Here is a 26,146-nt window from a genome sequence, read left to right as displayed (position 1 = left end):
TCTTCGTGGGAGGCTTGTTTTCACTTTCTGCCATTTTATACTGTGAATAACGATTTTTGGAGTGCTCATGCACAGTACACGTTTCAATCGTGACTGACAGGGTCATGTGCTTGATTTTCAACAATTGCTCTCGCAGAGGATCAGAGTGGACTCCAAAAATGATTTGGTCTCTGATCATGGAGTCAGTGATATCACTGAAGTTGCAGGATTGCGCTAGCAGTCTAAGGTTAGTTAGATAGGAGTTGAAGGATTCGCCTTTACCTTGCATCCTCTGCTTGAAGATGTAGCGCTCGAAGATTTCGTTGGTGTCCACCTCGCAGTGCCTGTCGAATTTGTCCAGGATGGTTTGGTACTTCGTTTTGTCCTGCCCTTCGGAAAAGTGAAAGGAGTTGAAGATCTCTATCGCATGGTCATCCGCAGTGGTGAGTAGAAGAGCTATCTTCCGAGCATCGGTTGCGCCATTGAGGTTGGATGCTTCCACGTATAGTTGAAATTTCTGCTTGAATGATCGCCAGTTGGCACTAAGATTGCCGGTGGTCCTGAGCTGATGAGGAGCCTGAATCTTGTCCATTGTGCCTGTATTCAGTAGCTGGTTGTCACGGATCTTACTGAGTTGAACTAAATAGATTGAACAGTCACTCCTGGTATCATGTTGTGTTATGCTGCTTTGGATAACACAGGCTGCTACTTGATGCAGTCTTAACTGAAGGATGCTGCAGACTCTGAAATGAGTTCAATGTGTTTATTGAACTATTAACACAGTTCTCAAATGAGTTTGACTCTCTGCTAATCTAACTGTAGTAACTCAGTCTAACTGTACCAGCTTGCTCTAAGCCACGTGCTGGGGTGTGATGCTGCTGATCAACCCTGTCTAAATCTCTAGATGTCTGTCTGGAGAAAGAGGCAGGGTGTGAGTGCCTCATCCCTTTTATAGTGTTTGGTTGTGGTGATGCCACCTCTGAGTGTCCTGACTGCCCATTGGCTGTGTCATATTCTGAGTGTTCATTGGTTGCATGTTTGCAACCCACTTAAGCTATCAATTCCACTTTATCCCCGTAACCCAATAACCGCTATTGAATGTTTTAATAGGATGCTAGAATGTTTTAAGTTAAACAGCAATTTGCCATAGAATTTTAGTCTGAAATGACAGAAATGTGCTTGATCTGCCCTTGAAAGGGTCTCTCTCTAAAAGTATCTGCACAGAAGACCACAAGTAAACCTGTTATGTTAACTTAAAATGTGGCATTTGAAATGTATTAGGGTTGCTTAATTGGGCTCAATGGCAGGTGTTTAATTGAGAATTGTAAAGCTATTTATTGAATGGTAATGTGGTTAATTCTGTATATAAATTAAAGTTTGTTTTAACAAAAAAAAACCTCTTGGTCAGAGTCATCACTCCTGGGATGAAGTTTCCTTTTCTCACAGTTTCACAAATAGAAAAACTGTTTGAGGCGTAGTGGTTAGCACTGCTGCCCCACGGGGCCGTGGACCCGGTTTCGATCCTTGCCACGGATCACTGTCCATGTGGAGTTTGCACATTCTCCCCATAACAGCGTGGGTCTCAACCACAACCCAAAGATGTGCAGGGTAGGTGGATTGGCCACGCTAAATTGCCCCTTATTTGGAAAACAAAATGAATTTGGTACTTTAAATTTATAAGAAAACAAAACCATTTGGGGTTCTTGCCTGGAATCCTAACAAAAGTTACAGTCTGGTCCGGTATCCTAACAATTGCAACAGTGACTGTGTTTTAAAAGTTTTGATATATTCCTGTGTTCGTGTACAGCACATGTAAATACAAGGTTAAAAAAAAAATGTTTGCTCAAAATCATCATGATTTTATTCAACCAACTTGTGGCAGCATGGTAGCATAGTGGTCAGCACAGTTGCTTCACAGCTCCAGGGTCCCAGGTTCAATTCCTGGCTTGGGTCACTGTCTGTGCGAAGTCTACACGTTCTCCCCGTGTCTGCATGGGTTTCCTCCGGGTGCTCCGGTTTCGTCGCACAGTCCAAAGATGTGTGGGTTAGGTGGATTGGGTATGCTAAATTGCCCTTAGAGTCCAAAAAGGTTAAGTGGGATAGGGTAGAGACGTGGGCTTGAGCAGGGTGCTCTTTGTAAGGGCCAGTGCAGACTCGATGGGCTGAATGGCCTCCTTCTGCACTGTAAATTCTATGATTCTATGACCCTAAAACCTGAACCTCAGTGATCCTTACTGTTGATTAAGTGGATTCTAATGTAGTTCTAGATGCAAATGAGATGAATCTGTCAGGTATTACTTGGGGTGACAAATTCTAAGCTTTCCTTGCTGTTTTAGTGCACATGCGTAACAATGGTTTCAGTACTTGCACATGATGAACGTATGTTTCCTACCACTTTTATTTTGCATAAAAAGCTGAAGTATTGGCTGTTTCTGCAGTGATGCCAGGAGCACTGAAAGGATTGCTTTCTGCTAACAGTAGTTGGGAAACCTTAGAGCTGAAAACTTCCTACTTCTTTCTAACTGTATATGGCACACAGTTGCCTTGTGCAAATTTATCATAGCCTCTTTGTGCTTGTACCAATTTCCCCATATATAAAATCCATAGGTACTATTTAACACGTGCAAGGCATTATATATTTGAACCCCACTGAGTGACCCTGCTCATCCATACCATTCAATGTCTTTCCATTCACTGTCTGCTCCCATTGCCTGTCCTTCCTTCCAAAATGCACTAGCTCATGTTTCAGTTCTCTGCATTTAGCCCCTATGTTTTTTTTCACAGTGGACCCAAATCACCTGTGTTTCTGTTATTGGCAAATGACAACATTGTGCTTTCTAATCCAAATCGTCAATCATAAATTGAGAACAAAAGTGGACGGAACACCAACTTTCAATGCGTCTCCCATCCCTTTAACCATAAAGTTTTTTTTCTCGCATTATTCTCCTTTTCATCCATACTGTTGCATTCCCCGCATATTACACAACTGAACTTGTGTGGCAAGCCTCCTGTGATCCACTTCATCAAGTAAATTCCTTCTGAAGCTCCAGATGCATGATATTTATTATATTTCTTTTGTACATCCCAAGAATTTCTTCAGTTTAAAAAAGCTGATTAAATTTGGCAGAAATGGATTTTAATTTTAAAAACTTACTTGCTGGGTTATTTTTGCGATGGCTGATTTTTTTTTAAAAATTCATTCCGGGGCCGGGGCAGCATTTATTGCCCACCCCTATTATTGCCCTTGAACTGAGTGGCTTGCTAGCCCATTTTAGAGGGCATTTCAAGAGTCAACCACATTGCTGTGGGTCTGGAGACCAGGTCAGGGTGGCAGAGATATTTTTTCCATTAGTGAACTGGATGGGTTTTTAAACAGCAATTGATTCATGATTATCATAGAATTTACAGTGCAGAAGGAGGCCATTCGGCCCATCAAGTCTGCACATCTTTGGACTGTGAGAGGAAACCGAGAGGAATTTGTAGTTTGTGCATGATGAAAGACCCAGGGCGGGATTCTCCGTCCAGTGACGCCGGAATCGCGAAGCATGATTGGGTGGAGAAACACGTGCGAGCACAAATAGTGGCTGGCACCAAGCGCCCGAAAGAATGCTCAGGTGCCTCGGCAGCGACATTAATACATTCTACTCCGCGCGTGCAGTAAATGCCGCTGGCATATCATTAATGGGCCTGGCCCAGTATTCCTGTTATTCTCCGGGACAACCACGATGCTCCACCTCTTCACTTGTGGATTTAAAAATTGGGAAATTGGCACCGTGGCTGCTGAGCGAGAGAGAGGAGGGAGGGCATATGCCCAGAGGCGCAACTGTGGGCTGCCGGCCCTGTCGAGAGCGACACTGGGCATATGCCCCCACCCCACTATCCCCGTGGCCTGAGAAGCACGCATTATTGGCACTGCCTCCTACCCTTGCAGGCGGTTGGACTCCTCCGATAGACTGCCCCCTCAGTGTTTCCTACCACCACCTGAAGTACTGCAGCAAGTGTGTGGTGTGCACGAGGTCCCAGGTTCGATCCCAGCCCTGTGTCACTGTCCATGTGAAGTTTGCACATTCTCCCCGTGTTTACGTAGGTTTCGCCCCCACAACCCAAAGATGTGCAGGTTAGGTGGATTGGTCACGCTAATTTGCCCCTTAATTGGAAAAAACAAATTGGGCATTCTAAATTTTTTTTTTAAAGTGCGTGGTCTGCACCCGATAGTGCCCCAGGAGCTTCTTCACTAAAGTGTCTAACCAGGGGGTTGTCTCGAGCCAGCATTTGGGGGGCTCTCTTCAGTGTCCATGTCCCCCACATTGCTGGCATCCGCTTGTGGTTGGGGTAGCAAACGGGGGACACCAGAAGGGCCCGCCTCATCGCCAGGTGATGCTGCAAGACACACAACATGACACACGATTGGATCACGGGTTGGAACGGTGGTGGTGTGAGAGTGGTGAGGGGATGAGGGTGGTGCAGGGTTCGTCGTGCTGTAGGGTGGGGTTGATGAGGGGAGTGGTGGGGGACGGGGGAGTGTGGGTGAGGCTGGTGAGGGGGGGTGGGGTGGTCAGTGCGTGGTGGGGGTGTGTGTGAGGTGGTGGTGGTGCCCCGTATGCCATGGAAAACCACAACGCAGTGGGGTTTCACTTGGTTGACCGATACCGACCTCTGCCCTCTCTCCGTGCCCACCGACCCGGTCCAGTCCTCCTGCTCCTCTGCAGTGAGAGGCCACAGGTCTGCCGGTCCCCTTCCAGTTTTCTTTCGCTCTATGCGGTTATGCGTCATCTCCTCCTGGGGGTGGGGGTGAGGGGAAGCGGGCAGTGTTAGACAGCCAGACATGGGCAGCACAAGGGGTGGGCAGCTGGTAGCCTTCGTGGCCAGGACACCCGGCCATGGTGGCTGGTATGGGTGCTGGCATCTGGTGCAGAGTGGGAACGCGCACACTGCTGGCGGGTGGGGTTCAGTCACCCTCCAGGTGGGGGGGGGGGGGGTTGTGTATGGGGGGGTCGGGTATGGGGAGGGGGTTTCAGAGAATTTACAGTGCAGAAGGAGGCCATTCGGCCCATCAAGTCTGCACCGGCTCTTGGAAAAAGCACCCTACCCAAGGTCAACACCTCCACCCTATCCCCATAACCCAGTAACCCAACCCAACACGAAGGGCAATTTTGGACACTAAGGGCCAATTATGGCCAATCCACCTAACCTGCACATCTTTGGACTGTGGGAGGAAACCGGAGCACCCGGAGGAAACCCACGCACACACGGGGAAGATGTGCAGACTCCGCACAGACAGTGACCCAAGCCGGAATCGAACCTGGGACCCTGGAACTGTGAAGCAATTGTGCTATCCACAATCCACAACCGTGCTGCGCATGTTGGTGCCAGGGGCATGGTGCTGGCTGCCCCAACAAAGTCTTACAGCTTCGTCCTGCACTGCTGTCTGGCCCTGGCAGTGGGGCACAAGGCACTCACGGCCTCTGCCACCTGTGCCCAGGCCCGGTTGTACGGTGGCTGTTGGCAGCTTCCTTCCCATGCTGGGGAACAGGATGGCTCACCTCTCCTCCATGGCGTCCAGAAAGGTCTCCAGCTCCACATCCGCAAACCAAAGTGCTGCTTTTTGTGCCACTATCCTATTGGCTGGGATGAGTGTGTGTGGGGAATGGAATGCTAATATGCGGCTGTAGCCTGTGTTATGGGCGAGGCGTTTTCAGAACCCTAAAATTATCATGGAGTTCAACCAACCTCAGCCTTTAATGTATTTGTTGCTTTTCCTAGCACACGGCTTGTTCCCTAGGTGTGGGATTACAATTATGGACACGTGGGTTTTTAAACACAAAACAATGTTTATTCCATGAACTCAACTGAACATCTGAAATAAACATTGGATCTCTGAACACCCCTTACTTCAAAGATAAACCCGAAAATTTTACAACAGTAAATAATTCCTCAAAATGTTCCTTCAAACTTCCAAGAGACTTAACACCTTTAAACAGAATCACATCAGGTTAAAGGCTTTACTATTATGAGTTTCAAACACCCAAATGATCCAGAGATAGTTTTTCATGGCAGACATCATAGCAAATCCAGCTCACTGCAAAACACAGACACACACCCAGCTCTTTTCCTCCAAACTGCAGCTCTCTGGAAACACACAGACACACACAAGCTTTTTTTCAAACTGAAACTAAAAACTGCCAAATGGCTGATCTAAAGCCCAGCTCCACTCACTCTCTGACATCACTGTTTTCTTAAAGGTACATTGCTTAAACATCCATGTCGTAAAGGTACTCTCACATGACACCTCCACCCAAGAAAAAAAATAAACCATCAACTTCAAGATGGTTTCATTTTTCACTTTTGCACCATCCACTAAGAAATGTAAACAGTAAATATACCTTTTTGTTTTAAAAAAAAAACAACACGCGCAAATGGGTATAATAATATAGTCCATTTTTCTTTGTTCTTCTTCCTCCAAGCGAAAACCTTCTCGATTGACAGTCTCTTTGAACAAGAAAGTCTCTGCACGATCCTCTACACCTCGGCATTTCTCTTTAGAATCAGATACTTTCGTTCAATCTGACCACAGAGTCCCTTGCAATTCTCTAATACAGGAACATTGGTGATCACAGCTTTCAGGCAGTCAAATGCCTGTTGAAAGTCCACTGTCCATTGAAATTTTTGACGTTTCATTAGCAAGTCCATCAGTGGAGTAATCACGCCACAAAACTTTTGCACAAATGTTTGATCAAATCCACTCATGCTAAGAAATCGTGTTATTTCCCTTCGTCTTGAGGGTATCAGAAACTCCGCAAGGAAAGTGATTCGGACTTCTCGAAATTCACTTTCGGCTAGGTTCATCACCAAACCCGCGGCCTGAAGTCGATCGAAGAACTCCATATGATGTTTTAAATGTTCTTTCCATGTCTGGAAGTTGGAAATTAAAGCAGATTGTCCCAATTTCTCAATGCAATCCTCCAAACGCGGGATGGGATAAGAGTCCGTTCTTGTAACTGCATTCCCCTTTCTGTAGTCCACACACAACCGTTGGGTACCGTCTAGTTTAGGTACCATCACTATGGGTGAACTCCATTGGCTGCCACCCACTTCAATTATGCCATTCTTCAGCATACTCTCAATTTCTCTGTTAACCTGTGCTAATTTTAAAGGATTAAGTCTATATGGATGTTGTTTGATAGGAACAGAATTTCCCACATCTACATCAGATTTAGCCATTTTAGTTCTCCCCAATTTATCTCTACAAACTTGCCCATGTGACATCAATAACTCTTTCAGGTCAGTTCGTTTTTCCTCTGGAAGGTAACTTAACAATTCATCCCAATTTTTAAGAACATCCTCACTTTCCAATTTAATTTGAGGTATGTCAAATTCACAGTCATCTGGATTTGGTTTGTCACTTTGAGTTAGAATCATTAAAACCTCCTTTTTCTCTTCTTCACTTTCAAAGTACCTTTTAAGCATATTCACATGACACACTTCTATCTGGTGTTTTTCCCACATAATTCACCTCACTTAATTTCCTTTCAATCTGATATGGTCCACAAAACCTAGCTTTTAAAGGCTCACCAACCACTGGTAACAACACTAAAATTTTATCGACACTGGCAAAACTACGAACTTTGGATTTCTTGTCCGCTACCCGTTTCATCACATTTTGTGCAACTTTCAAATGTTGTCTAGCCAATTCACCTGCTCTATTTAATCGTTCCCTAAAATTTGACACGTAATCCAATAGTGTAAGTTCCGATTTCTCACCCACCAATTTTTCCTTAATCAATTTAAGTGGTCTTCTTACCTTGTGATCAAAAATTAGTTCAAAAGGACTAAATCTGGTAGACTCATTAGGTGCATCCCTAATTGCAAACAATACGAATGGAATTCCTTTATCCCAATCCTCTGGATAATCTTGACAATACGCCTGCAACATTGTCTTCAATGTCTGATGCCACCTTTCTAAAGCTCCCTGCGATTCTGGATGGTACGCAGTTGATTTAAATTGTTCTATTCCTAAGCTATCCATAACTTCTTTGAATAACTTTGAAGTAAAATTTGATCCTTGATCCGATTGAATTTCTGTGGGTAGTCCATATCTGGTAAAGAATTTAAGTAACTCCTCCAAAATCCTTTTAGCTGTAATATTACATACTGGAATGGCCTCTGGAAACCTCTGGACACATCCATTATAGTCAAAAGATATTGATTCCCACTTTTTGTTTCAGGAAGCGGTCCTACACAAACAATTATGACCTTCGTAAAAGGTTCCTTAAATGCTGGAATGAGTATTAAGGGCGCTGGTTTTATCACTGCTTGAGGTTTCCCTATCACTTGACGTGTGTGACATGATTGACAAAATTTAACTGCATCTTTATGTAGTCCAGGCCAATAAAAATGTTTCTGGATTTTAGCTTGAGTTTTCCTTATTCCCAAATGACCTCCCACTGGTACTTCATGTGCAACTCGCAACATCTCCTTTCTATACCCTACCGGCAATACTACTTGATGAACTTCTGCCCACTTTTCATCCGCCTGCATATGTACAGGTCTCCATTTTCTCATCAAGACATCACTTTTACGGTAATAACACTCTGGTATACTCTCAGATTCCTCCTCCGTATTTGCTTTCTGATATATCTGTTTTATTTCTACATCTTTCTGTTGTAACTCTGCCAATTTTCCTGAACTAAAATTATCCACCTCATCCTCCACCTGTTCTTGTTCTTTTTTAACCATCTGATCAAAAATCTTTTCTGATAATTGTCCTTCAACTTCATCTTCACTCTTTAATTTCTCCTCTTGTCTTAACCTGTGACTTTGTGACCTTGTTACTACACAATCTGGAAAAATCCCAGGATATTCGTCCTTCAACCCTTCAGCTGTCTGATTTTCCACTGGCTTATCAACCACAGTAGGCATCACTCCCACCTGCGATCCAGCTATATTATTACCCAAGATAAACTGTATTTCTGGACAAGGTAGTTTCTCTATTACTCCTACTACCACTTCACCACTCTTCACTGGACTTTCCAACCTTACCTTGTATAATGGAACTCTACTCCTCTCACCCTGAATTCCACATATCACCACCTTTTCTGGCAATATTCTTCCCAAACTACATAATTCCTCATCTCTTACCATTAAAGATTGACTAGCCCCTGTATCTCTTAAAATTGTGACTTATTTACCTGCTCCTCCTGATACACATGAGTAAACTTTACCCACACAAGTAAATTCTTTAAAGACATCTGGCACCTTCTTAACAATTACATCTTGAACAGGCTGTACAATTGTTTGCACCTCCTTCTCTTCCCTTAGGCTTTCCTTTACCACTCTAACAAACCCCGCTGTCTTATCCTGTTTTACCACCTAAGCCTTCCCAGTGCTTTTCTTCAACCACCAACACTGTGACTTTACATGGCTTAGTTTATTACAGTGAAAACATCTGAAACTTTTCATTTCTTTTCCCCCCTCCTGGATTTCTTTTTTAATCTGAGGTACACTCTCTTTATTATCTCCCATCAGATCACCTTTACCTTTATCACTTGAGTATTTTTCATGTCCCCAGTTTCTATCCCTCACCGACTGAAACTGATGTCGGAAACCAATCTTTGATTTATGAACTAACTCATAATCATCTGTCATTTCCGCTGCTGATCTCACAGTTTTAACCCTCTATTCTTCCACATGAGTTCTCACTATATCAGGAATTGAATTTTCAAACTCCTCCAAAAGTATAATTTCTTCATAAGTTTGGTCTATTTTCAAAGCCCTTATCCACCAATCAAAATTACTCTGTTTGAGCCTTTCAAACTCCATGTATGTTTGACCAAATTCTTTCCTTAAATTTCTAAACCTTTGTCTGTAAGCTTCAGGCACTAGCTCATATGCACTTAAGATGGATTTCTTCACCTCCTCATACGTTCCAGATACCTCCTCCGGTAGTCATGCAAATACTTCACTAGCCCTACCTACCAGCTTTGTTTGAATCAGTAATAGCCTCATGTCCTGTGGCCATTGCATTTGTTTAGCTACCTTCTCAAATGAAATGAAAAAGGCTTCTACCTCCTTCTCGTCAAACCTTGGCAATGCTTGGACATATTTAAATAGATCCCCACCACTTCTTCGACTATGACGTTCTTTCTCATTATCCTCATCCATCTCCTCCAACTGTAAGTGTCCCTTTGCGCCTGCCAATTTTAACTGATTTTCATGTTTCAGAGCCATTTTCCGAAGTTCAAACTCTCTCTCTTTTTCCCTTTCCTCTCAATCTCTTTCTTTGCTTCTTTCTTCTCTCTCCTTTTCTTTTTCCTCTCTATCTCTTTCTCTTTCTTTTTCCGCTCTCTCTCTTTCGTATTCAAGCCGCTTTAATTCTTTCTCATGTTCCATTTGTTTAATTTGCAACTGAATTTTTGCCATTTCCCATGAGTCAAACTCTATCTCAGGCAACTTTAAATGCTTAACCACTGCCATAATTACCTCACCTTTTCGCATTTTGTCAGGTAATGTTAACTGCAATGTTTTTGCCAGACCCAACAGCCTGCTTCTCGTCTCAGTCCGTAAGGTACTGCGTATGACCATCTCCACCCCAAAAACTTCTGAGCCTCTGAAAGAGCCATTGTCCACAACACACACCCCACTTAAATTAAAATACCACACCGGAGAAGCAACAATCCTTCACTGTCTTTAAGTTCACAAAAGCCAATCCAATAGATAGACTTTTATCCCAGACGAGCCCCCAATTGTTATGGGCGAGGCGTTTTCAGAACCCCAAAATGTATCATGGAGTTCAACCAACCTCACCCTTTAATGTATTTGTTGCTTTTCCTAGAACACGGCTTATTCCCTAGGTGTAGGATTACAATTATGGACACGTGGGCTTTTAAACACAAAACAATGTTTATTCCATGAACTCAACTTAACATCTTAAATAAACAGTGGATCTCTTAACACCCTTTACTTCAAAGATAAATCCAAAAATTTTACAACAGTAAATAATTCCTCAAAATGTTCCTTCAAGGACTTCCGGTGGCGTGGGCGATCAGGGCGGCTGCAACACCAGGAGCTCCCGCCGGTGGCAGCGATTTTCGGCGATTTCGGGGAAATCCCCGAGTCCTCACACACTCCCCGACTATCGTCGGCCTTTGGGGCTGGTTTAAAAACCGGCGAAGAACCCCGCGCGGGTGTCGGTCGGCGGGGGCTGAGGCGCTGGGCCCGGCGCGGCAGGTTAGAGCAGCAGGGGCGGAGCTACGAGGAGGCTGAGGCGGCAGGCCCGAGGCCAGGGCACTATGTTGGGAGGGTGCTCCACGTCGGATGGCTCCCACCTAAGAAGAAGAAAGAAGGTTGAAGCCTGGTCCCAGGGGAGCTCGGGGTGAACGTAGAGGAGAAAAAGAAGGTTTAAGGAAGTTTGGTGAAAGTTTCTTTCTTTTGCTCCCTTTTTTTTTTCAAAAAAAGAATGTCAGATTGATGAAGGACAGGAGGGTGAAGGGGGAGAAAGGAGAAAAGAAAGAAGATAAAAAACAATAAGCTGCTAAAGGATGCGAAGAGCAGCGTCGAAGAAAGGAGGAAACGCGGGTTCGCCGCCGAAGGAGAAGACGAGCAAAAATGTTGACAGGATGGCGGAAGCCGAACTGCAAGGCGGAGCCGCACTACTTATGGTGGAGAAGCTGACCGAGATGATGGCGGTGGAGCTGGAAAAACATTTGGTAAGGCACATGGAGGCCTTGAGGAAAGAGATGGCGGTCGTGTTGAGGTCATGGGTGGAGGAGGTAATCGGCCCGATGAGGGTGGAGGTGGCAAAGGCATCGGCCGAGGTGTGAGAGCAGGACGAGAAGATGAAGGAGGTGGAGGAGGCCGTGACACGACACAGCGACCAGATCACCTCGATGGGGGACGAGCTGCAGAGGGTGGTGGAGGTTAACAGAGGACTCCAAGCAAAGCTGGAAGTCTTGGAAAACCGCTCAAGGCGGCACAATTTGAGAATTGTGGGCTTGCCCGAAGGGACAGAGGGCCCAAGGCCAACGCAATACTTCGCTAAGAAGTTGGCGGAGCTGATGAGGGAGGGTGAGAGCCCCACCCTGTATGAGCTAGACCGAGCTCATCGGTCATTAAGGCCAGAGCCCAAAGTGAACGAGCCGCCAAGGGCAGTAATTATCTGCTTCCATAAGTTTTGCATGAAGTAGAAGGTATTAAGCTGGGCGAAGCAGGAGCGCGAGGTGCTGTGGGATGGTACTGCGGTTCGGATCTACCAGGACTGGACGGTGGAGTTGGCAAGAAGACGAGCGGCGTTTGGGCGAGTGAAGGCGGCTTTGTACAAGAAGGGTGTGCGATTTGGTGTGGTGTACCGGCGAAGTTGAGAGTAACATACAACGCCAAAGACTTTTATTTTGAGACAGAGGAGGCAGCTGAGGCATTCGTGAGGGCAGAAGACTTGGGACAGATGTGAAGAGCGGAACTGGAAGAGAGACTGTGGACTGTGTTTGAACGGCTGGAAAATGTACAAATGTTACAACTTTCTTTTTATTGATTTGTACTGAAATTTACTTCTCTTTGCATTGTTACAGAGTTCAAGTTAATGGCGTTCTGTGTTGCGACGGTCAAATGCTAGGTTAGTGAATTGTAGGGGTTGGATTGTTGGGTTTGTTTTGGAGTTTCTTTCTCTGGGACTGGGTGGAAGGGGGCGAGAGGTCTTGGCGGGGGGAGCCACCCACGCTAGCTAACTAAAGTCAGTTAGTGAATGGGGGTGAGGTGAGAGGAGGGCTGCGGACGTTGGAGCCTGGATAGCAGGCTTCAATGGGCCTACGAGACAAGCAAGAGGGGGCGGAGGGTTGGATGTTGGGGGTTGTTTTTGAAGGGGTGGTTCTCGGGATGGGGGGGAAGGGGTTCGATGTTAACAATGGACAGGGGCGGGTCAGGCTTATGGGGCAGGGCCCGGTGGTATGGTGATGGTGGATAAGAAAGGTGGGGGGGGGATGAGAGACCCTCTGTAAGGGTAGTCACGTGGAACGTGAGAGGGTTAGGATGTCCGGTCAAGAGGTCAAGGGTGCTTGCACATCTTAAAAGTTTGAAAGCCGATGTAGCAATGCTGCAGGAGACTCACTTGAGGGTGAAGGACCAGGTGAGACTTAAAAAGGGCTGGGCTAGCCAAGTGTTACACTCCGGATTTGATGAAAGGGCTCGAGGGGTAGCGGTGTTGGTCAGCAAAAGGGTATGCTTCCAGATGGAGAAGGTGTTGGCAGATCAGGGGGGTAGATATGTGATTGTGGCAGGGGCGCTGGAGGGGAGATTAGTGGCGCTGTTAAGTGTATACGGTCCCAATTGGGACGATGTGGGATTCGCGAGGAAGGTGTTTGGGGCTATTCCCGACTTGGACACGCATGAGCTGATTGTGGAGGGGGGGGACTGGAACTTGGTGCAGGAGCCAAGGTTGGACAGATCACGGCCGCGCATGCTGGTCCCATCAGGCGGGACAAAGGCGCTGGCTGGTCTAATGGTGGAAATGGGAGCGGTGGACCCTTGGAGGTTCCTGCACCCAAGGGAACGGGAGTACTAGTTTTTCTCAGCGGTCCATAAGGTATGTTCGCGGATCGACTTTTTTGTGGTGGGGAAGGCTTTGCAGGCTGGAGTCAAGGAGTCGGAATACTCTGCAATTGCAGTGTCAGATCACGCTCCACATTGGGTGGATATGGTGCTGGAGAAGGGGGCAGCGCAGAGACCGGGATGGAAACTGGATGTGGGGCTTTGGGGGAACCAAGTGTTCTGTGAGAAAATTGAAAAGCTAATTAAGGAATGTGTAGGTTTCAATTGTACGGGTGAGGTGTCGAATGCAGTCATCTGGGAGGCTCTAAAGGCGATGGTGAGGTGTGAGGTAATTTTGTTTAAGGCCAGGGTGGACAAAGAGGAGAGGGTGGAGCGGCAGAGGGTAATAGATGAGATGTTGGAGGTAGATAGGAGGTATGCAGAGGATGGGGAGCCGGCGAAGCTGGAAAAGAGGAAGGAACAACAGGCGAGCTTCGACCGACTGTCCACCAGGAAGGCGGTGCGCCAACTGAGACAAACAAGGTGTGCTGTTTATGAACATGGAGATAAGGCAGGTTATGTTAGCAGGTCAGCTCCGGAGGGAGGCAGCGGCAAGGGAAATTCTTCAGGTGAAAGATAGGGCAGGGAAGTTGGTGGTGGCTCCAGTGCTGATTAACAAGGTTTTTGAGGAGTTTTATGTGAGGTTGTACAAGTCAGAGCCACACAGGGGAGACCGTGAGATGCAGGAATTTCTAGATGGGTTGGAGTACCCGAGGCTAGGGGAGAGGGACAGGGCTACATTAGAAGGAGCAATAGTGGAGCAGGAGATAAAGGATGCGATTGGGAGGATGCACGGGGAAGGTGGCAGGGCGGATGGGTTTCCGGTGGAATATTATAAAAAATTTAAGGATGGGTTGGCACCCCTGATGGTGGGGATGTTTGAGGAGGCGATAGGGAAGTTGCCGCAAACCTTGGGGCAGGCATCGATTTCACTGTTGCTAAAAAAAGATAAGGATCCGACGGAGTGTGGGTCGTATCGGCCCATATCACTTCTGAATGTGGACGCAAAAGTGTTGGCGAAGGTACTGGCGGGTAGACTGGAGGAGTGCCTCCCTAAGGTGATAGGGGAGGATCAGACGGGGTTCGTGAAAGGTAGGCAGCTGTTTTCGAACATTAGGAGGGTTTTGAACGTTGTTATGGCACCGGTGGAAGGGAAGGAAACAGAGGTAGTTGTGGCATTGGACGCTGAGAAGGCATTTGATCAGGCAGAATGGGGGTACCTGATGGCAGTGCTGGAGCGGTTTGGGATTGGACCAATGTTTGTGAACTGGGTAAAGCTATTATATAAGGAGCCGAAGGCGAGTGTCCGCACGAATAATATCAGTTCGAGATACTTTTCTCTCCACCGTAGGACGAGACAGGGATGTCCTATGTCCCCCTGCTGTTTGCACTTGTGATTGAGCCGTTGGCCATCGCATTGAGAAGTTCGGGAGCATGGAAAGGAATAGTGCGGGGGGGGGGGGGATAGAGCATAGGGTGTCCTTATATGCCGACGACTTGCTGCTGTATGTGTCGGAACCGAGTGCGTCGATAGGAGGAATATTGGAGCTACTGTGGGTATTTGGGTCTTTCTCGGGGTACAAGCTGAACCTGGACAAGAGTGAGTATTTTGTGGTGTCTCGGCTGGGGATGGGGGCACGGGAGGGGGGGCTGCCATTCCGTAGAGCAGGGACTCATTGTAGGTATCTGGAGGTGCAGATTGCCCGGGAGTGGGGGAGGATTCGCAGGTACAACATCACTAGTTTGGTGGGGAGAGTGAAAGCCGATCTGGCAAGGTGGGACGGCCTTCCTCTGTCACTGGCGGGTCGGGTACAGGTGGTTAAAATGAATGTGTTGCCGCGATTCCTGTTTATTTTTCACTGCCTACCGATTTCCTGCCAAAGTCTTTTTTAAGGGATATTGAGGGAAGGATTACCTCATTCATATGGGGAGGGAAGGTGGCCAGAGTGAGAAAGGTGCTGCTACAGAGGGGAAGGCAGGCAGGGGGTTTGGGTCTCCCAAACCTGTTGTACTACTACTGGGCGGCGAATGTGGAGAAGGTGTGGAGTTGGGTCAGAGGGGTTGATTCTCAGTGGGTCAGAATGGAGGAGAGTTTGTGCAGGGGGTCGGGGCTGAAGGCACTAGCAACAGCGCCGCACCCAATAGCTCCGGGGAAATATTCAGGGAGTCCGGTAATAATAGCTTCATTGTAAATCTGGAGGCAGTTTCGGCAACACTTCGGGTTGGGTTTAGGGTCAAGGGAAATGCCGATTCGGGGGAACCACAGATTTGAGCCAGGGAGGTGGAATGGAAGTTTCCGGAAATGGGAAGAGAAGGGGATTAAAACGCTAAAGGATTTGTTTCTTCGGGATCGGTTTGCAGGATTGAGGGATCTGGAAGCGAAGTATGGGCTAGAGCAGGGAGAAGTGTTTAGGTACATGCAGGTTCGGGATTTTGTCAGGAAGGAGATACAGAGCTTCCTAGAGGAACCGGCCTCCACATTGCTGGAGGAGGTGTTGACGACAAGGGGACTGGAGAAGGGGGCAGTGTCAGCAGTGTACGGAGCTATTTTGGAAGAGGATAATGCACCACTGGAAGGGATCAAAGCAAAGTGGGAGGAAAAGCTGGGAGAGGTTATAGAGGAGGGGGTCTGGTGTGAGGTGCTCCGGAGAGTGAATGCCTCCACCACATGTGCGAGGTTGGGGCTGATACAGCTGAAGGTGGTAAATAGAGCGCACCTCACGAGGGCGAGGATGAGCCAATTTTTTGAAGGGGTAGAGGATGTATGTGAGCGTTGCGGGGTGGCGCTAATCACATTCATATGTTTTGGTCCTGTCCAAAGCTAGGGGAGTACTGGAAGGAGGTGTTTAGGGTAATTTCCAAGGTGGTGCGTGTGAAATTGGACCCGGGTCCCCAGGAGGCCATATTCGGGGTGTCAGACCAGCCAGGGTTGGAAACCCTGCCTCGTTGATCGCCCGAAGGCGGATCCTGCTGGGATGGAGAGCAGCCTCTCCACCCAGTGCCCTGGCGTGGCGGGGGGACCTGTTGGAATACATGACCCTTGAGAAGGTTAAGTTCGAACTGAGGGGAAGCTCGGAGGGGTTCTACAAGTCCTGGGCACTATTTATTATGCATTTTCAAGAACTGGATAACATCGAACATTAGTTGGGTGGGGAGGGGGGGGGGGGGGTGTAGATTAAGGGTGACTCTGGGTAATCCCTGATTCCTTTTTGTCATTTGTTTATGTAAACATGCGGGCTGATGTTTGGGGGTTGGTGGGCGGATGGGATCATTGTCATTATGGGGATTGACATATCTTGCTGATTATTGTTTATTGTTGATGGGTGTAAATGCAGGAGAAAATGTGAAAAAGGAGGAGAATAAAAATATTTTTTTTAAAAAATGTTCCTTCAAACTTCCAAGAGACTCAACACCTTTAAACAATATAACATCAGGTTAAAGGCTTTACTATTATGAGTATAAATCACCCAAATGATCCAGAAATAGTCTTTCATGGCAGACATCACAGCAAATCCAGCTCACTGCAAAACACACACATACACCAAGCTCTTTTCCTCCAAACTGCAGCTCTCTGGAAACACACAGACACACACAAGCTCTTTTTCAAACTGAAACTAAAAACTGCAAAATGGCTGATCTAAAGCCCAGCTCCATCCACTCTCTGACATCATTGTTTTCTTAAAAGTACATTGCTTGAACATCCATGTCTTAAAGGTACTCTCACATGACACCTGTCAGCCTCCTGAGTGTCAATCCCGACCCCGGTGAATCGAACACCGTTTTTTATTGGAATCACCCGGGGTCCTCGTGGCGCTGGTGCAAGCCCATTAACGGGTCATGAATTGCTCTGGGCCCGGCGGCAATTTAATTTTCGTGGAAGTCCACCGATTCAGTCCAGCATCAAGTTTCTGAATTCCGCCACCAATATTTTTGTTAGATTGATGGGGCCTAATATAAAGGTTGAGTAAAGATTTTTTTTTGTTTCTGAACAACAATATTCAGTTGTTATTATCTTTTCAGAATGCCAGATATATTCTACAGTACCTCATATATATTTATGACTAACAATAGAAGAAACAAATACAGTAATGTGTACCAGGATGGAATTACCATTTTGGTTGACTTGATTGTCTAAACAATACATATAATGGAACAAAGGGGATTTGTCCTTTCAAAGAAACATGCTGCTGATTGAATAAAGAAATTAATGCAGCTTTTATCTTAAAAGTTACTGAAATTAATTGTTCCATGTTAACAGCCTCCACCACTTGATTGTAAATTTTCGTATGCTCTAAGAGTTTCTTTCGGAGTACAAAAAGGATGTTCCTTGTGAATTTGCACAATTGAGATAATGTAGATATAACTTTTTATACAATAATATTTGACTATCTGCAACATCATGTATCAGTCTGATTCCTGTGCTTTTCCTAAATTAACTAAAGTTCAAAAATAATGTCCTGATTTGTAAAGTTGTACATATGCCAGTTTAGCATCAGCCGGTTTAGCTCACTGGGCTAGACAGCTGGTTTGTAATGCAGAACAAGGCCAGCAGCGCGAGTTCAATTCCCGTACCGGCTTACCCGAACAGGCGCCGGAATGTGGCGACTAGCGGCTTTTCACAGTAACTTCATACTTGTGACAATAAAAGGTTATTATTATTATTATAATATTTTGTTAGGAACGGCTTGGGATTTGGTGGATTTTGAACTCTGAAGTTCTTACAAATGGCGATGAAGTTTGCGGTGCAAAAGATCCAACGTTCCATGAAATCCTGTTGGATGCCTACTTTGAATTACCTGCTGGTGAGTAAAGAGTTTTGCTTTCCTATTTAAAAATTGATTAATGTTAGATGTAAACAAAATTGGGCTAAGAAACATAGAATCACTACAGTGCAGAAGGAGGCCATTCAGCCCATCAAGTCTGCACCGACCCTCTCAGGCCCCCACATTATCCCCTTAACCCAGTAACCCCACCTAACCTAACCTTTTGGACACCAAGGGGAAATTGACCATGGCCAGTTCACCTAACCTGCACATCTTTGGACTGTAGGAGGAAACAAGAGCAAACCCACGCAGACACGGGTAGAAAGTGCAAGTCACTCGAGGCCGGAATTGAACCAGGGTCCCTGGAGCTGAGAGGCGGCAGTGCTAACCACTGTGCCACCGTGCCTCCCTAACTCAGTTTGTAATAGCTAACACAAAGGATAGAGACATTCATGTACTTGTAGAATGTGAATATAGATATAATTGCATTGGTGTATTTTGCGAGGAAGAATAAAGAAGCCACTTGTTGGATAATAAGTGTCCAAGTGGGTGGAGGAGAAAGTGCACCTAGAAGTACAAATTCACAAATCACTACAAGTAGTGACACATTAATAGGGTACACATTCACAAATCACTACAAGTAGTATTATGATCCCAGACCAGACCCCGACAGTTCGGATAGAAACGCCAACATTTTATTTTATTTACAAGACTGAGAAAAGGGTACTTCGCTCCAGGAGTGATTCCACGCACAAATAGAGGGTATATTAAAACAAACTTTATTACTAACACAGGATTACTAACTTTAATATCATTTAAAAAATAGCTTTTAAACAGTGCTCACCAATGACAACGATACACTAAATCCTAATTGCTATCTTTTATCTCCACTCAAGCATAACCATCTTAGGTCAAAATCCGCTTTAAAATACAGTTAGACAACCCAGGAATTCTTGATGCAAAGGGATGTCTTGGATAAACTGTTTTGAGATAGAGAGAATCTTCAGGAACCAGTTTGCAGATTCCTGTCTGTGTCAGACCACTGTTTAATCTGCCAACCTTCTCAGAAACTTTTATGTTCACAGGTAAAATTGTTTGAACTAAACTGCTTTGAGAAAAGCTACTGACCTGTACACAATCAAATCTTTAACTGATCTTAAACCCAAAAATGAAGCTCAACACCTGACTGCTTCAACCCCTGTCTCTTACCATTAACTACATAATCTTACTAAGGCCAAACACAATGCCTCTAATTATCTATCCCCAGGGAACCTTCTTCATATAAACAAAATTCCATTAGACACAACTTTTAGCTATGCGGAGAGGCTGAATAGACTCGGCCTGTTTCCATTAGTACGATGGAGGTTGAGGGGCGACCTCATCAAGGTAAAGATAATATGGGGCATGGATTGAATGGAAGGGCTGGCACTCTTTCCCAGGGTGGAGGGGTCAGTCACCTGGGGGGCATAGGTTTATGGTCTGTGGGGCAGGTTTAGAGGAGATGTGTGAGGCAGCTTTTTGACACAGAGGGTGATGAGTGCCTGGAACGTGCTGCCAGGGAAGGTTGTGGAAGCAGATATATTAACAGCGTTCAAAAGGCATCTCCACAAATACATGGATAGGAGGGATACGGCACTAGGAAGTGCTGAGGGTTTTGGCCAAGGGTGGTATCATGACCAGTGCAGGCTTGAAGGGCCAGAGGGCCTGTTCCTGTGATGTATTGTTCTTCGTTCTTTACAATGCTTTAATGATCCCTTGTAGCCAAAGTGACTGTCTTTTAAACCACAACTTTAAAAAAGATTACTGCAGCTGTCATACACACACCTTTAACCCTTACTGCTCCAACTACATATAATACAATATATATATCGGAAATTTCTACATTCATCACAGTAGTGCCACACAATAGTGGGGCACAAATTCACAAGTTACTACAAGTAGTAACACACATTAATGGGGTGCAAACTCATGGATCATTACAAGTAGTGACACATATTAATAGGCTGTTTATAAAACAAAAGAGGCAAATCAAGCCCTGGAGTTCATTTTCTAAAGGGATTGAATTGAAAAGCAAATAAGTTGTGTTAAACTTGTATTGAACTGTCATTAGATAATACTTGGGAACGATGCAGTTATTCATATTATAAAAAGGATAAAGAGGCACCAGAGAAGGTGCCAAAAGATTCACAAAGATGGTACCAGAACCAAAAGGATATACTTATCAGGAAAGGCTGAGGAGTGAGCTGAGAGAGATCTTCAAGATAATGAAAGGATTTGATAGGATAAATGTGGAAAAAATGTTTTTGTTGGTGGGACAGTCCAAAACCGCAGGCCCCTTAAATCCATGAATGAGTTGGCAACTCTGATCATTGTGCGTAATCAATTTCTGCATTTGTCTCAGCTCTTTTGTTATAGGTTTTGTGGTAAACCACTGTTGTACCTGTATTAGGTGATGTAAGGTAGGACCTGTACTACAGGTTCGCTGGTAGTCCCTGCCTGCTGGCTCCGCCCAGTAGGCGGAGTATAAATATGCGTGTCCTCCATTCAGCAACCATTTTGCCAGCTGCTGTGGGGGGCCACACATCTTCGAGCAATAAAACCTCAGTTGTATCCAACTCTAGTCTTTGTTCAATTGATTGTGCCTCAGGTTTATTTTGCAATGATTTGGAATGACGAGAAGGAATCACTAAAATACTGAAACACCACAGGTTGGAAACACAAGGGCAAAGAAATTCCCTGCAGCATCCCAGTGTCTGAACATTCAGTATCTGAATTCTCTCATCTTGCTATTTGAGCAGTGGCTCTAACTCAATTAAAATGCATGAACTTGCGCTGCCATCACCATAACATAGTGAAAGGTGTTTACTCTACAGACTGTTAGGATAGGCTACCCATTGCCCGCACAAATGGCTGATGTCATTAGATATCACATGATCGGACTCTTAAAGTCACCTTGTTCGAACTAGGAATAAACATAAATACACAATACCATGGGTGCGATTCAGCATATGGGATGTGGTTATTGCCAGCAAGGTCCACATTTATTGCCCATCCCTTATTGCCTTTGAGAAGATGATGGTGGGATGCCTTCTGGAACCACTGCAGTTTATGAGGTTTAGGTACACCCACAGTGTTGTCAGGTAGGGAATTCCAAGATTTGACAGTTATATATTTCCAAGAAGGATGATGTGTGACTTGGAACTTGCAGGTGGTGGTGTTTGCATCTGCTTGTTTCCCTTTAGATGGTAGCAATCATGTGGGTTTGGAAAATGCACTTGAAGAAACCTTGGAGTGTTGCAGGGTGTACCACCTTGTAAGTGGTACACCCTGCTGCCACTATGCACCAAATTGGCTGAAGTCTGATGTGGTGTGGTGGTGGGGATCTCCAGAGGAGGCAAAGAGTCATTTGGTGCCTCAGGTTAATGGATGCTTAGTTTTGATTGTTGGATTTACTCTGAACATATCCTATTTAGTAAAAGTGAAAAGTAAGTAAAGCCGCCTAGTCCCAGATGATCATCGGCTTCTTTCACCTTTGAGGGGGAGAGCTGACTGGTGGTGATTTAACCTGTTGGCCTTACTCTGCATCACAAACCAGCTGTCCAGCCAACTGGGCTAAACTGGCCCTTCCATTTAGTACAGTGGTAGTTGTACTCAGTACGATGGAGGGTTTCCTCAATGTGAAGATGGGCCTTTGTCTTCACATGGGATATGTTGAGGTCATTCTTACAAATACTGTCATGGACAGATGCATCTGCGACACACAGATTGGTGAGAACAACCCAAATCTGTTTTTCCCTCTTGTAGGTTCTCTCACCACCTGCCACACGCCCAATCTGGCAGAAATGTTCTTCAGGACTTGATTTTATTTATTTATTTATTGTCACGTGCACTGAGGTACAGTGAAAAGTATTGTTCTGGTTACAGTCCAGACAGATCGCTCCATTCATAAATACATGGAACATACTATAATAATTATGGAATATACTATAATAACAGTTATAAAAGATGTAGGAAGAAGATCTTCAGGGGAGAGCTCGCAGAGAGTCGCCACACTCTGGCACCATTTTGAAAATTTTAAAAAGAAATTTAAAGTCCAGCTGCAGCCCGTTGTTGTTGACTCGGTCAGCTTGGCCAGTAATGGTACTACCAAGCCACTGTTTCTGATGTACATTGAATTCCCCTCCCTAGAATGTATTCTGTGCCCTTGCTACCCTCTGTGCTTCTTCTAAGTGGTGTCCAATCTGGAGGACCACTGATTGATCAGTCGAGGGTGGGAAGAATGTGATAATCCGCAAGAAGCTTCCTTCCCCATGTTTGGCCTGGTGCCATGTAATTGCATGGGATAAGTGTAGAGGACTCCCTGGAATCCTCCCTCCCAACTTATATCACTGCGCTACCGTCACCTCTGGTGGGTTTGTCCAGCCAGTGGGATGGTGGTGGCAGAGTCTAAGGTGTTGACCGAAGGATTTGATTCCATGAATATGATCGTCAGATCAATTTTTGATTCACTGATAATGGGACTCTTCAAGTGCAGACTTGTTGAATCCAGTTTGCTGGGAGGATCATTGGCTTCTCCGTTATAGACCGGGTACTGACACGTGGCATGATATGAATCACAGGCCAAGGCCCTACAGACCTCTGCTCATGCCATCGTGTACTTGACTGCAGAATACTGTGCACCAACAGCAGCCCACACCAAACCTAGCGATGTGCAACTCAACAATGCGCATCTTTAACCAATCCGCTTATTCTGTCTCCAGTCTTGAGTAGCATTACAACCCCTCCCTACTCCCCGCATCAGGAGGGGAATTACAATAGACAAGCTAAGGAGAAAGTATATTCCAAATCAAGCCTGCTTTTTTTCAAGGGCCTCCTCAACCCACCAGCAGTATGCCTTCCTTCATGCCACCCCACATGGTTAAATCCACCATCCTGAGGCGTAGCAGCTGAGGACCTATGGCAGGAAAAACCATCCAGCCGAAACCTCTCTCATTACAGAGATCATTTCTTGTCTACCCAACTTTGATCCCCCACGGAGACAGTGGGCCCTTTTAAATCATTTTCAGACTGGCCAAGGTCTCTGTGTAGCCACCCAGCGTCAGTGGGGCCACTGCGACCATCCTGGCTGCAGCTATGGTGCAATCCAAACAATGATTCTTTACCGAGGAGTGTCTACTGATGAAAGTTAAAAGTGGGGTTAAAGAATTTCATCTCGCCACTGACCAAGGCTTGGCTCTGATATTGCACACGTTAAATGAATAAATCACTTTAATTCGGTTGTCAGACTGCTTTCCAAATTTAGACACACAAGTCCCGAGATATTTTGAGGCGGACTTACTTTGCAGGGTTTAGGTGGCTGGATGTGCTTTGTCGTGCTAAATCCATGCCAGGTGGTCTGTTCGGTTTTAATGTTATGCTTTTCCATTGTGAGTAGTTACAACAGAGAGGGTTGCTAGGTACAATTTGAGGGCAGTTGAGAGTCAGCCACATTACTATGGGCTTGGGGTCACACACTGGCCAGACCAGGGAAGGGCGCTAGATTTTACTTCTCCCACAAAATACGTCAATGGAACAGATTGAGTTCAGGAACAATCTGGTAGTTTTATGGTCACTATGATAACAATTTTATTCAATTAACTGAATTTCGCAGCTGCCCTGGTGGTAGCTCAGGCCTCTCGGCTGTTAATCCAGGCATCTGGAATACTAGCCCATAACACAATCCAATAACATAATCACTATGCTCTGTCACTTTATTGTTTTCTTCTCTGTTTTACTTTACCCTCATGGTTTGATCCGTAGTGTTGATCCGAAGAACAACGAGTCTTGTTGACAAACAAAATTAACTTTATTAGCACTTCTTAACTGGACTGGGTTCGACATTTATCCCGAAGAAACAAACAGTTGATTCCCATAACAGCCTCCCCGAACAGGTGGAGGAATGTGGCGACTAGGGGCTTTTCACAGTAACTTCATTTGAAGCCTACTTGTGACAATAAGCGATTTTCATTTCATTTCATTTTTCATCACACATAAACTATTCTTCTTTACATCTAACTCACTACCAGATTAAACTATTACCTATCTCTCTACCTTCAGTCTCTCTAGATAATTCCTCACTCCTGCTGCTAACACTTTCTCCAACTTTCTGTCCCACAAGGCTCAGCGTCATCCCTCATATACTTATGGGACTAGCTCCCTCTAGTGGCTGACTGTATCCATTTCATTAACCCTTGCATTACCTTCATGTATGATAATATCACAGTTATGATCTGACTTGCAACCCGAGCAGTACAACCTGAGCTCAGTTTTAACCTTTTGCTCATAATGAGCAATCATCAGATGGAATGCACCAGCCTGTTTGATTCGCATGCGCCTGGTAATCCAAGGCAGTTTGCTGATGAATTAAGGATGGTGAGAGATTTGCTGGCATTTATGCAGAACTGGTTGACTAGTGCCAGTGTGGTAGTTCATGAGGGGGGGGGGGGGGGGGGGGGGAGTGGCGAGCAGGTTAATCACAGTGTGGGCGGCTCGCAAAGGTTTGGGCAGTGCACTAGACTAGTTCTGTGGGTCTTTCCTGATCTTCCCGGCTGCGCCAAAAGAAAAGGTAAAACTTTCTTGAGCCCATTTTAAGAAATGCTTCCACTTGTACTATAAGAACTGCTGTTCAAAGAACAAAGAACAATACAGCATGGGAACAGGCTCTCCAAGTCTGTTCATATCATTCAGTGCTGGTAGGAGTGGATGGAATGTTGGTTGTCTGGATTCTTTTGATTTGAACATAAGAATTGCAATTCAAGTCCGAATTGAATACAAGAACAAGGAGCATGGCTGATCTCACCTTGGCTTCATCTTTACATTTCTGCCCGCTTCCCCCTAACCCTGCTACTAACTAAAAACCTATATATCTCCTCCTTGAACTTGTTCCATGTTCCGGTGTCCACTGCATTCTAGATAACTCCACAGATTCATAGAATTCATAGAATTTATAGAATTTCATAGAATTTACAGTGCAGAAGGAGGCCATTCGGCCCATCGAGTCTGCACCGGCTCTTGGAAAGAGCACCCTACCCGAGACCACACCTCCTCCCTATCTCGATAACCCAGTAACCCCACCCAACACGAAGGGCAATTTTGGACACTAAGGGCAATTTAGCATGGCCAATCCACCTAACCTGCACATCTTTGGACTGTGGGAGGAAACCAGAGCACCCGGAGGAAACCCACGCACACGCGGGGAGAACATGCAGACTCTGCGCAGACAGTGACCCAAGCTGGGAATCGAACCTGGGACCCTGGAGCTGTGAAGCAATTGTGCTATCCACAATGCTACCGTGCTGCCCAATTCATGTCATATTTAGTTTAATTTAATAGCCTTCTACATGAAACATACAGGAACATATCTACCCTCTCACATCTCTACCCAAGTTGATAATGACGGGAGAACCTGGGGCAGAGGTTGACCGACACAACGTTTGGATTTCTACCACCTTGTTTATGCTGGATGCTGGCGGTTAAAATGGTCAGCCTTATCCTTGAGTAAGAATACAAATGAAGATCACACCTTGCTTCCCCACATTAGTGAAGCTGATGACTTAAACAAGTTGATGTCTAAATATTCTCTAGCATTTCTAACCTATTGTTCTTTATAAAAGCTCCTGAAATTGATGGCAGTCTTAGGTGAATTTGACTCCCTACCTGTGTAAATGCTTTTGTGTTTAGTCTTCCCCTGTTCACAGCTGGGAAGGAACCAACAACTTTCAACACAGACTACGAGTTGCTTATCAGTTTATGAAATGGGTTTCTGAATTGCTTATTGAATTGGCCAT

At 45.5% G+C, this 26,146-nt stretch overlaps 1 protein-coding gene across 4 annotated transcripts in view; it reads left to right on the top strand.

Moving 5' to 3' along the window:
- Window positions 1-26,146, top strand: part of LOC140387540 (protein unc-13 homolog C-like) — a 972,441-nt gene that overhangs the window by 108,388 nt on the left and 837,907 nt on the right. For all 4 annotated transcript variants that reach the window (XM_072470780.1, XM_072470778.1, XM_072470777.1 and 1 more), the window contains one exon: window positions 18,236-18,359. In XM_072470780.1, the coding sequence (XP_072326881.1) occupies window positions 18,236-18,359 (124 nt within the window). The remainder of the gene's footprint in view (window positions 1-18,235; window positions 18,360-26,146) is intronic.

This window comes from Scyliorhinus torazame, chromosome 12 (assembly GCF_047496885.1).
Source record: "Scyliorhinus torazame isolate Kashiwa2021f chromosome 12, sScyTor2.1, whole genome shotgun sequence".
Taxonomy (NCBI): domain Eukaryota; kingdom Metazoa; phylum Chordata; class Chondrichthyes; order Carcharhiniformes; family Scyliorhinidae; genus Scyliorhinus; species Scyliorhinus torazame.
This window is presented reverse-complemented; position numbering and strand designations above follow the sequence as displayed.